The sequence below is a fragment of the Macaca mulatta genome, chromosome 16, assembly GCF_049350105.2.
Source record: "Macaca mulatta isolate MMU2019108-1 chromosome 16, T2T-MMU8v2.0, whole genome shotgun sequence".
Classification (NCBI taxonomy): Eukaryota; Metazoa; Chordata; class Mammalia; order Primates; family Cercopithecidae; genus Macaca; species Macaca mulatta.
The window spans coordinates 76,929,639-76,942,282 of NC_133421.1; the positions used below are offsets into that span (position 1 = coordinate 76,929,639).

At 37.6% G+C, this 12,644-nt stretch overlaps 1 protein-coding gene across 12 annotated transcripts in view; it reads right to left on the reverse strand.

The window, feature by feature from the left end:
• The window catches only part of HELZ (helicase with zinc finger), a 178,623-nt gene that overhangs the window by 104,590 nt on the left and 61,389 nt on the right, over window positions 1-12,644 (reverse strand). For all 12 annotated transcript variants that reach the window (XM_015120168.3, XM_015120164.3, XM_077972575.1 and 9 more), the window contains one exon: window positions 3,223-3,490. In XM_015120168.3, coding sequence (XP_014975654.1) covers window positions 3,223-3,490 — 268 coding nt within the window. The remainder of the gene's footprint in view (window positions 1-3,222; window positions 3,491-12,644) is intronic.

The following is a 12,644-nucleotide window of genomic DNA, read 5'->3' on the forward strand; positions in this document are numbered from 1 at the left end:
TAAATTCAAGGCAACATTAAAATGCATATAAATATTAAGTTTAAAGAGTAAGTAAAATACTCTTTTAAGCAACAAAAGTCTGTCACAGACTTTTGAAAATCTTCACAATCTATGTCTACTTGCTTACAGATGCATTCTGAGAACTCTAATTACTACTGGATCTGTTTCTTTGTATGTGTACCAATTCTGCACTGCACTTCACTAACATTTACAGGCCTGCCAAATTGAGAAATTTAATTTACCAGCCTTCATATCCAGGGTTACCTTTAGGTGAGAGTATCACCAGAAATTCCAGAATTCTCTAGCACAGTAACTACTTGTCACATGTTAGGCAGGTCGCAATAAATTATCATTTATATCTTGAAGATCCTTCAAAACTCTTGTGTAGTTGTGTACAGAACACATCAATAGTGATCCGGCTGATTTACATTCAGTTTGTAAATATCCCTATTTGAGTCAATAAATATGATATAACTTTAAAGATTTAAAAAAACAGAAAGCTCAGAAGTTCCTATAAAAACATTCTACACTATCTTACCACTGCCTTACTGCAATCTCTTCTTTTCATACCTAAGGGCTTTTTACACCATGAGCAGCAAGTGTTGCCACTAATGATGTACCAGTTTCCTTTACATTTCTTTGTTCACTTTTTTTTAATTATAAGAGCAATATATGGTCATTACAGAACACTTCAAAAGTAGAGAAAACTATTACAACATAAAAATCACCTGTTAGTCCATCAACCAGAACATTTTGCTTTAATTCTTTCCAACATTTTTATACACAAATACATACATGTATGTGTATAGGCATCTATATAAAATTAGAATGGCAATAAGGTGTTATAACTAGCATATTTTCTTCCCTAATATTATATCATGAGCATCATTACTGTATTAAAAATTCTTCAAGAACATAATTTCAAGTTATATAACATTCAATCATATAGCTATATCATAATTAACTTATTCTTCACTACTCTTTGAAAGACATGTGTCCAGAGATCTTTGACCTGATTATTGCTTCATTATGATTCCCCATAAGTAGAATTGCCACAACAAAAGATTCAAACTTAAGGTCCTTGATACAAACCGCCAAACAGCTCTCCAGATAGATCACACAAACTGGGCTGGGGCAGGGGCTCATGCCTGTAATCCCAGCACCTTGGGAGGCCAGGGCGGGTGGATCACTTGAGCCCAAGAGTTCCAGATCTTCCCTGGGCAATATGGCAAAACCACATCTCTACGAAAAATACAAAATGAAGCCGGTGTGGTGATGCACACCTGCAGTCTCAGTCACTCAGCCTCTCCAGTTAGGCTGCAGAGGATCACCCCAGCCCAGGAGGTTGAGGCTGCAGTAAACTAAAATCATGCCACTGCATTCCAGCCTCGGTGACAGAGTGAGACCCTGTCTCAAAATAGTAACAATATTTTTTTAAAAGATCACACCAACTTAGTTTGCCATCAGTGCTAATATTTTTAAGGCCCTCTCATACTGGCTTTGAAAGCCTTTCAAGATACTCGAACAGTGCACTTTCAACTATCCAGTTTCTTTTTTTTTTGAAACAGGGTCTCTCTCTCTCACCCAGGCAGTGATGTAATCACAGCTCACTGAAGCCTAGACCTCCTGGGCTCAAGCAATTCTCCCGGCTCAGCCCTCAAGCTGACACACGTCATGCCTGATTATTTAACTTTTTGTAGAGATGAGGTCTCATTATGTTGCCCAGGCTGGTCTCAAATTCTTGAGCACAAGCAATCCACCCACCTCAGCCTCCCAAAGTGCTACAATTACAGGTGTGAGCCACCACGCCCAGCCTTAGATACTCGATCAGTATTTAACCTCTACAATTTTGTAGGGTTTCTCCTTTTATCCATTCAGACTAGTTTCCGCTTTTAAAAGATTATTCTGAATATAATACTGCTAAGCTTTTTGGGCTTTACATGCACATTCTAAAGTAATGGAATGATTCATAAACCTTAATAAAATATTAAACAAATAAAAGTTAATATACAATTTTTTCTGAATTCCTACTATGATACTCAAAAATAGTCTCCAGGATTCCGGTAAGCTTTTAAATTCTATTTAATCCCAATATTTATGATTTATCATGGTGTTCTTTCCTAAGGAAAAGGAATCCATGACAATAAAAATAATACAGATGATACAAGTCACTGTCCTTCTTATTTAATAAACTAACAGCCTACAGACACAAGTGATAAAAGCCTTTTAAGAGACCATCAATGGGCCAGGATTTAGTCTTAGAGTAATGAAAACTATACTCTGACTTTGTAAATTTTACATGTATTTAATTTGAAATTAGGTATTTTCAAAAGTTAAATCATAACTAATCTATAAATAGGGTAACCAAAGTATCTGTAAGTTTTCACTTTCTTTTCCTTTTCTGAATATACTCTTAATGAGTGTTCAGTATTTATTATTAATACTAATGATAAGGAACCATAAGGCATCCTGGAGAAGAAAAATATGCTGGTTCAGCTGTATTTAAAAGTAAAACTACTTATAAAAATGAATTCAGGTCTCATAATTGTGGGTCAGTTTTTAAGGCCTGTCTCCAGTTTATCCAAAACATATTAACAGACAGCTACTACCAAATACAACTATTTCACGAACATCTTCCCTCACCCTAACTTTCTTTTCTGAGATTTTTTTTCCTAAAATAATTCAAATAAGCTTTTGATTTAAGCACTTGCTCTTAACCTGTGGCATATGGATAAAATGTAAAATATATTAAGGTATTTATAAGCTGCTATAAAGCTATTTTATTATCAACTCGTTTTCCTGAAAACCTAAATAATTTCATTCTTAAAACAACTTTTCAAAATATGTGGTCTCTTTCAGTTGTTGTATATCTGTCCAACAAATATTCATTCAGTGCTTGCTACGACTACCATTGACTGAAAGCTCCTTATGAGCAGGAACCACAGATTTATACTCCCGGCATGTGGCAAAGAGCTTGTCCCCTAATAGATGTTTAGTAAGGTCTTATAGAAATGAACTATGTGCTAAAAAAAAGGGATACCATGGTGAGCATGATAGAGTTCTTGCCTTAAGAAGCTCATATTTCATTTAAAGATAGAATACAGTTATTTAATAACAACCATTTACTACCTGTCTTCACTTAGGCACACTTCCATTTTAAAGATTAAAAATACCATTCAAAGGGGAGAGTTTTTGTTTTAAAGTGTTTCTAAAGTAACTTACTTGCTGATTTCTTTATACTGGGCTATCTCCTCAATATAAAGAAGGTCATGTAACCGTGACTGATAGTTGCTCTTGGTCAATGATTTGTCTAAAACGGACTGGGTAAATAGCTGGTCAGCAGAGAGGGGAATTTGGTATCTGATAAGAAGGCTCTTCTCCAAATCAGTAGTTTCATTAGGTTCAAAATCTATAATAGTCTTAGAGGAAGAATCCCAACGTTTAGCTGTGGTTACTAGCTGCTGTTTTGCATGCATCAGGTATTCGAGATCTAAATGGAAACAAAAAACACATTTATAAAGAAACAGAACATTAAAATTTTTAAATAACATTAAAATTCTTAAATACATTACATATTCTTGTATGAGAATTGTATATGGTAGAGCTGAAATTCTTAAAAACTTAACAACACAAATACCCATTGACTGAGTATTTTCCCCATATCAAAAAACAAAACAAAGTAACATTAGTATAAATCCATGTTTCAAAAAAAAACTTTTTATAGAAATTAACATTAATATTATAAATATTAGACTATATAATTTCTAGAATAATTTCTAGAAATACTAGAAATTATTAACATTTTTAAAATACAGATTAACATTTAGAACTTAACTCTTCGGTCAAGAGAAATCTGATCTGCATGAAAAAGATATGATAAATTCTTCATAGGTTTTATCAGATGATAATCACCTTCTCTTCCTACTACCAATACCCATCCCATTATAGAAAGAGAAGATCAAAAACTGTAAGAAGCTAAATCTTCTCTTGTGTGATAAAGCACAATGAAACTACAGTATCTTAAAGTCAACTTACTACAAACAAAAATCTTTTAGAAAACATTAATGTAAAACACTGCTAAGTCCTTATGAAAATGCAGTACAATGCCATTCAAATGTCATTTCCAAAAAATCCAGGTTAGCCTCCATTAAATTATACTGTAAGTAGGGCATAATGTCAAAACAAATGACTGTTCAAGTTCTGACATATCAGGGGAAAAAAAAGTAGCACAATACCAGCACAAGATGAAACCCATAGTAACATCAACTCTAAGCACTGGGTTGGCTCACTCTATATGTAGAACATGTTACTTTTCTATTGAGTGAAACATACATATACCCATAAAAAGAAAACTTAACCAAAAGAAAAAAAAATGTAACCTTACTGACATATTACACCAAGATTTTGACATAATTGGAAAGACGGTTTCACAACTCAGATTAAAATTTTAGGAAGAAATAATTAAAAGTTAGACAAAGATCAGTCTCCAAAGTACAAATTGTCCTAAACTCTCTTTGAAATGACAACATAATGCATAATTGTCATGTCTTTTTTAGTGAGAGATTTGGCAACATTTAAATGTTACGTATATATTATAAATGTGAGCCTAGTCATGCACCAAGATTAGTGACTCAATAGTGGCAAATAGCTTATGCTAATAATCTTAATAATTTCTAACCTTTGCTCCTTGAAAAGGCATTTTTACATGCCAGTTTTATTTCTCAAATGGCAACACAAATACCATTATAACGATCAAATGTAAAGATGGGTCTGCTTATTAAAAACTTACACTTTAAAAATACTCTGGATTGGGGCTGTGCACAGTAGCTCCTGCCTGTAACCCCAGCACTTTGGGAGGCCGAGGCAGGAGGATCACTTGAGGTCAGGAGTTCACAACTAGACTGAACAACATAGCAAGACCCTGTCTCTTAAAAAAAATAAAATAATAAAATATATGATAAAATTAGCTATCATTAAAAAAAATACTCTGGATTGATGGTCTGTCTTTGCAATAACCTCACAAGCAGAAGTTTCCTAATGTACACTAACCACATTTTCTTCCTAAATCACGTTGACAGCCAGGTACAGTGGCTCACACCTATAATCCTGGTACTTTAGGAAGCTGAGGTGGGAGGATCACATGAGGTCAGGAGTTCCAGAACAGCATAGCCAACATGGAGAAATCTGGTCTCTATTGAAAATACAAAAGCTGCCGGGCACGGTGGCTCAAGCCTGTAATCCTAGCAGTTTGGGAGGCTGAGGTGGGTGGATTGTCAGAGCTCAGGAGTTCAAGACCAGCCTGAGCAACACAGTGAAACCCAGTCTCTACTAAAATATAAAAAATTAGCCAGGAATGGCGGTGTGCGCCTGTAATCCCAGCTACTCAGGAGGCTGAGACAGGAGAATCAGTTGAACCTGGGAGGCAGAGGTTGCAGTGAGTCGAGATCGTGCCACTGCATTCCAGCCTGGGCGATAGAGTGAGACTCCATTTCAAAAAAAAAAAAAAAGGAAAGAAAGGGAGGGAGGGAGGGAAGGGAGGGAGGGAGGGAGGGAGGGAGGGAGGGAGGGAAGGGAGGGAGGGAGGGAGGGAGGGAGGGAGGGAAGGAAGGAAGGAAGGAAGGAAGGAAGGAAGGAAGGAAGGAAGGAAGGAACAAAAATTAGCCAGGCATGGTAGCAGGCGCCTGTAATCCCAGCTACTTGGGAGGCTGAGGCAGGAAAATTGCTTGAGCCCAGGATGTGAAGGCTGCAGTGAGCCGAAACTGCACCATTGTACTCCAGCCTGAGTGACAGAGCAAGACTCTGTCTCAAAAGAAAAGGAAAAAAAAAAAAAAAGACTTTGAAATTGAAAACTGCCATAATTATCATTCATTAGATCATAGCTACAAAAAGTATTGAAATTTTATAAATGCCAATACCCCTAACATAGATTATACCATCACTAAAGATCAGGGGCTAATTATTATCAAAATAACAAGGAGGTATATAATTTTTGTCCTTCACTCAAAAGCCAAAAAGAGAAATAGCGTATTACAGTGACATATCAAATAACCAACTCTTTAAAAATAAATAAAAACTGCCGAGCGCAGTGGCTCATGCCTGTAATCCCAGCACTTTGGGAGGCCAAGGTGGGTGGATCATGAGGTCAGGAGATCGACATCATCCTGGCTAACACGGTGAAACGCCATCTCTACTAAAAAAAAAAAATACAAAAAATTAGCTGGGCGTGGTGGCGGGCATCTGTAGTCCCAGCTACTCGGGAGACTGAGGCAGGAGAATGGCGTTAACCCGGGCGGCGGAGCTTGCAGTGAGCCGAGATCGCGCCACTGCACTCCAGCCTGGGCTACAGAGCAAGACTCCATCTCAAAAAAAAAAAAAAAACACAAAAACAAAACTTAGCCAGGCATGGTGGCGTGCGTGTGTAATCCCAGCTACTTAGGCAACTGAGGCAGGAAAATCACTTGAACCCAGGAGGCAGAGGTTGCAGTGAGCCGAGATATCGCCCTGTGGCACTCCAGCCTGGAGACAGAGCCAGACTCCATCTCAAAAAATAAATAAATAAATAAATAAATAAATACTAAACCCTACATAATAGTAAGGAATCTATTTAGTATGTAGTTTTTAAAGGAGATCTAACTACTCTTTGGTGGTGGGGAGACTGTATTTCATAATTTTATTTTACATTTCACTTTAATAAAATTAATTCAGACTATGCCTAGATTACTATTATGTTCATATACTTTAAAAACTCACTAGTGACTCCTAACCGATGCTTAAGTAGCTGAGACAAGAACAAACCTAAAATGACAGAGCTTTCCCTTGAAAATGCTTTTTGAATCACCTACCTAATATACAAACAAAATGCAGAAAGCTTTTCTACTCTGGGTTAACAGTATTTAGGCTTTTGGGGAAAAGTGGCATGAGCAATAGTAGTGTTTGTTTTTCTCATTTTATCTATATAGTACCAATTCCCACCTTGATTTTATGAAATTCTTAAATGCTTGTATCAAAATATCACACATACTTCATAAATGTATACAACCATTATGTATCCATAAAAATTAAAAATTAAATGTTAAGTGTCTTTAGCAGGTAGCACAGGAATTTCAAAACAATTCTCAAACAATGCTAAATTTTATTCCATTTACTTTTTTTGATGACTTTAAACACAGTGCAGGGGAAAGGAAAAGTAGAGGAGCAAAAAGAATCTTGAAAAAAAATCCACACATGCCAGCAACAAAAAACCTACAAACTACTGATCTGTCTTCAACTCGGATGTCAAAAAATGAACTGTGGCCAGTGACTACTACTAAGGATACGGTATGCAAAACCCATTTCTCTTTCCCTACTTCATCTGAATTTGAGTCAAACTTCCAGCTCCATTCCTCTCACTTGTACAAAGAAACTTACTAAATGGATTTAATGACCCACCTAACCTACAGTGCTTAAAGGTCACCTAGTAAATAGAGGAAGGACATGGGTCCCTTATGGGGACACTGGGCATGACTCCTACTGGGGCTCTTTGTCATCTCCACCAACAGCACATGCGTACCTGCTAACACCTCAGCACTCAGGGCAGCCTGAGACAGTGCATACTTGGCATGCATTTTCTTCAGCCTAGATTAGGCTAAAGTGAAAAACACTGGAAAGTTGAGAGGTGGCTCATGCCTGTAATCCCAGCACTTTGGGAGGCCGAGGAAGGCAGGTCACCTGAGGTCAGGAGTTCAAGACCAGCCTGGTCAACATGACGAAACCCCATCTCTATTAAAAATACAAAAAAAAATTAGCCAGGCGTGATGGCTCGTGCCTGTAGTCCCAGCTACTCGGGAGGCTGAGGCAGGAGAATCACTTGAACCCAGGAGGCAGAGGTTGCAGTGAGCCAACATTGTGCCACTGCACTCCAGCCTGAGTGACAGAGCAAGACTCGGTATCAAAAAAAAAAAACAAAAAGATGAGAAGTAAGCAGGTTAGGATCAATTTCATAAAATCATTTAGGAATTTAACTTTTACACTGACTTATTAACCAATTCCTATAATAATAAATCTCAAAGCAAACTCAACAGAAATTACAGACCTGGCCGGGCGCGGTGGCTCACGCCTGTAATCCCAGCACTTTGGGAGGCCGAGGCGGGCGGATCACAAGGTCAGGAGATCGAGACCATCCTGGCTAACACTGTGAAACCCCGTCTCTACTAAAAATGCAAAAAATTAGCCGGGCGAGGCAGCGGGCGCCTGTAGTCCCAGCTACTCGGGAGGCTGAGGCGGGAGAATGGCGTGAACCCAGGAGGCAGAGCTTGCAGTGAGCCGAGATCGCGCCACTGCACTCCAGCCTGGGCGACTAAGCGAGACTCTGTCTCAAAAAAAAAAAAAAAAAAAAAAAAGAAATTACAGACCTATGGAATGTGTTACCCTGAGATGTGCTAGGCAAAAACTATAAACAGATTTTAATAGCAATCTGTAAGAAAAAGTTAAAGATAATTAGAATACACCTAATCTTTTGAAGATAATAGTCTTTTGAAGGGGTTCCGCTATCAAAAATAGAATTCAAGGTTGAAATAACTAGTCTGACACAAGATACATTTCCCAACTTCCCTTGGCCTTCTGACCCTGAGAATAGCAGTGCCTGCATTTCAACCATATCTTTACTATTCTAATAAAGCATCCAAAGGGTGGGTTTGTTTCGTCTTGAAGTATACAGTACAGCAGACTTGAAAAATACCTTTAACAGAACCTGGAGGGTAGATAAGAAGAAAATAAGGGGTGGGGAAATCGAGTGTTCTAAGTATCCAGCACAAGGGCTGACATGTAAGAGGCAGGCAATAAATGGGTGTTAAATATGGAATTTATTAAAACCTGCTATATTTATCTAGGAGTTAGACAATGAGATGAAATGCCTCCTAATTCCAAAATCAGATACCACACTCTTCCTTAGAAAATATTTTGGTATGTGGCTTTACAAATCTTGACTGCCCCAATTAACAATAAAATAAAATCCCACAGTAAACCCAAACGACCGCTTCAGTGATCCATTTCTATACCCTTTCTTTCACCCAAACTGCCACATGGAAGCAAGGTAAGTATCTCTCAGCTTGTCCGTGTTAACTGTCCCTATTTCTCTCTCTGAAAGAGGCTAACAAAAAGTTAAAACAGCAGAGTAAGACCATTAAGAAATACCTCATGCTTTTGGCCGGGCGCTGTGGCTCAAGTCTGTAATCCCAGCACTTTGGGAGGCCAAGATGGGTGGATCACGAGGTCAGGAGATCGAGACCATCCTGGCTAACACGGTGAAACACCGTCTCTACTAAAAATACAAAAAACTAGCCGGGCGAGGTGGCGGGCGCCTGTAGTCTCAGCTACTCGGGAGGCTGAGGCAGGAGAATGGCGTGAACCCGGGAGGCGGAGCTTGCAGTGAGCTGAGATCGGGCCACTGCACTCCAGCCTGGGCAACAGAGCGAGACTCCGTCTCAAAAAAAAAAAAAAAAAAAAAAAAAGAAATACCTCATGCTTTTTACATGCTTCTATTCAGTTTTGTTTCTTTTATTGACAAACTAAGTCTATTTTTCTATTACTTTTCTGATTACATAACATTATGTAGATACGTAATATGCTCTTCACTTACCAACAACTTTGGTAGTTGGGAATACTTTCTTAGATAGACTAAACTTTAATGCTAATGTTAACATAGACAGCTAGACTCAAACTAGAGATATATATGATACCAAGTGTCCATATTTAACCACAGGAGTTCATTTTCAACATGCTGCTTCCAGATACTCAAAACAGAATTCCAAATCAATTTTGCCAAACAAAAATTTTCCATTAATCAAGTTGTGGTATAAACCATAAGAATGCAGTCTGTTTTCTAAACAGGGGATAACTCACTAGCTTCCTTCCTTTGCAGATGCCTTTTGCCACGTATTTTTGAAAAGCCATATCCTTCGTCCAAAAACTCTTTTAGTATATAGTGTCTTTTAATGAACCTGAATCTCCCCAACAAGGGAAAAAAAAAAACTAGAAAAAGCAAAGAGTTTTTTCCTAAAGAGTTTCCAGGATTGCCAAAATGACTAGAGAAAAAAAAATGTTTGTTCATGGCCTACAAATAGAAAAGGTCTGGATGCTTGAGGTATAGTGACAGTAATATTAAAAAAAGAAAGAAAGAAACCTAAAACCTATGTTTATCTTCCTCCAATTCAAATTTGAATTAACTAAAGTAAGTAGGATTTTTAGTTCAATACTGAACAATGAACTAAATAAATATAAATATTTGCTATATAACTTGATTTTAAGTTTCAATGAGTAACACTAATATAACTGTTACACGAATATATCAGTTTGACAGACACTGAGAGCCAAGGATTGAGCTACACTGTGATTCTCTAAGAGAGAAAGAATGCATGCTGCATTTCTAAACTTACTTGTACAAAGAATTCTACACCTTAGGTGTTACTATTAATTTTAGTGGAACACAATTTAGAAAATGCTAAGCTAACAGACAGCCTAGCATGGTCCAAATTTATAACTTTATGCAAGAGAAATATGTTTCCAGCATTCATTTAAGGACAAAAACTTGCTTAAAAACAATGAACAGCCAATCAAGTGGAGGAGGCAATAAATATTTCTCACTGAGAAGGAGTAATCTCTAAAAAAAAGAAACATAGGCCGGGCACGGTAGCTCACGCCTGTAATCCCAGCATTTTAGGAGGCCGAGGCGGGTGGATCATGAGGTCAGGAGATCGAGACCATCCTGGCTAACACCGTGAAACCCCGTCTGTACTAAAAATACAAAAAATTAGCCGGGCGTGGCGGCAGGCACCTGTAGTCCCAGCTACCTGGGAGGCTGAGGCAGGAGAATGGCGTGAACCCGGGAGGCAGAGCTTGCAGTGAGCCAAGATTGCACCACTGCACACTCCAGCCTGGGCAACAGAGTGAGACTCTGTCTCAAAAAAAAAAAAAGAAAGAAAGAAAAGAAACACACTGGCCGGGCATGGTGGCTCATGCCTATCATCTCTGCACTCTGGGAGGCTGAGGTAGAAGGATCACTTGAGCCCAGGACTTCAAGACCAGCCTGAGCAACACAGCAAGAACCTGTCTCTACAAAAAAAAAATTTTTTTTAATTAGCCAGGCATGATGGTGTGCACCCATAGTCTCAACTACTTAGGAGGCTGAGGTGGGAAGATCACTTGAGCCTAGGAGTTTAAGGCTGCAGTGAGCTATAATCGCACCACTGCACTCCAGCCTGGGCAACAGAGCAAGACTCTGTCTCTAAATAAGTAAATAAATAAATAAATAAATAGAGATATTTCCTAATCCAATTCCAGTTTCATGGAATCACTATGTTTTCTTGTGTATGCAAAAACCAAATTATATTATAATTTATAATATTTTGAAAACTGTTTGGAAATATGACAGATCCCAGACCTAATTCAATTCCCAATTGCATTTGGCCAACTTATACCTGGAATGACACTTTTCTCCTAATTTCAGGCCAAGGAAGATCCATTGATGAACTGGCTGAGGCTGAAGATCAAATTAGCCAGGCTGTCAGATTGTCACCAATTTAACAAAGTAGTTATCTTGCTCTCAATGTCTCTGAATGTTGTCCACACAAGTATTCCAGGAAAAGATACAAAATAGGACACTGCCATTTTACATTTTTATTGTCTCAGAACATTTTATAAAATTGTAAATTTCACATAAACAAATTGTTTGCCCGTAAACATATTTTCTGCTGACAAAGACTCTCCCGTGCTAATCAAAACACTAACTGTAATAGTACTAAGATAAAAGCAAGAAATAAATATTACACTACTTATATGCTGCTTTCACTTCTTCACAATTCTGTTAGGACTCTCCACATAATCACACTGAAACCAAAGTAGTCACGTAATAAAAATTTTAAGAATTAACAAAATGGTAAGATATTCAATGACATCAATTTTAAGGGTAGGGAAGTTATCAAAGAGCTAAAAATTAGCATAAGTCATTATGCTGATGACTAAAAAAAGTTAGCCCAATGTCATCTAGCTTGACTAAAACCTAGATCTAAGTTTTCCTTTCCCCAACTTTCAAAATCTTACATAAGAAAATGCATTTTGTAGATTTCATAATGTTCGTTATTTTTCCTTTGTCTTTAAACAAATTTCACTATGTGAAATCATGTTAATGTTTCCAAATTAGTTCAAGAAAATGCTTAAGTTTTTTCAATTATTTTCTATCACAAGATTTAAAAGTAAAATCTTACTTAAAGGAAAAAAGGCAAACTACAAAGAAGTCACTAAAAAAGGGATATGGTATTATAAAAAAAAAGAGGAGGATATCCTCGTCTGTATAAATCCCCTCTACCTCTGAATGAAATGTAAAACTTAAAACATTTTCAAACTGATATATTAGAAACATCAGAAAGGAGACTCTCTGTTTCTTCCCGCTACCAGGCTCAAAACATCAGTCATCTTGGAAAACTACGCTTTCAACTCCTACATTGTGTTCTGTTGCCAAGATCTGCAGGCACTGTGGCCTCAAGGACTCGGGTCTTCATCTCTGCTCTTTAAGTCCTCTACTTGCACCCTAGTCCGAGTCCTCATTCTAAAAAACAAAAACAAAATAAAGAAACAAAAAAAACCCAACTCTTCTCTTTTCCTCCTTTCTT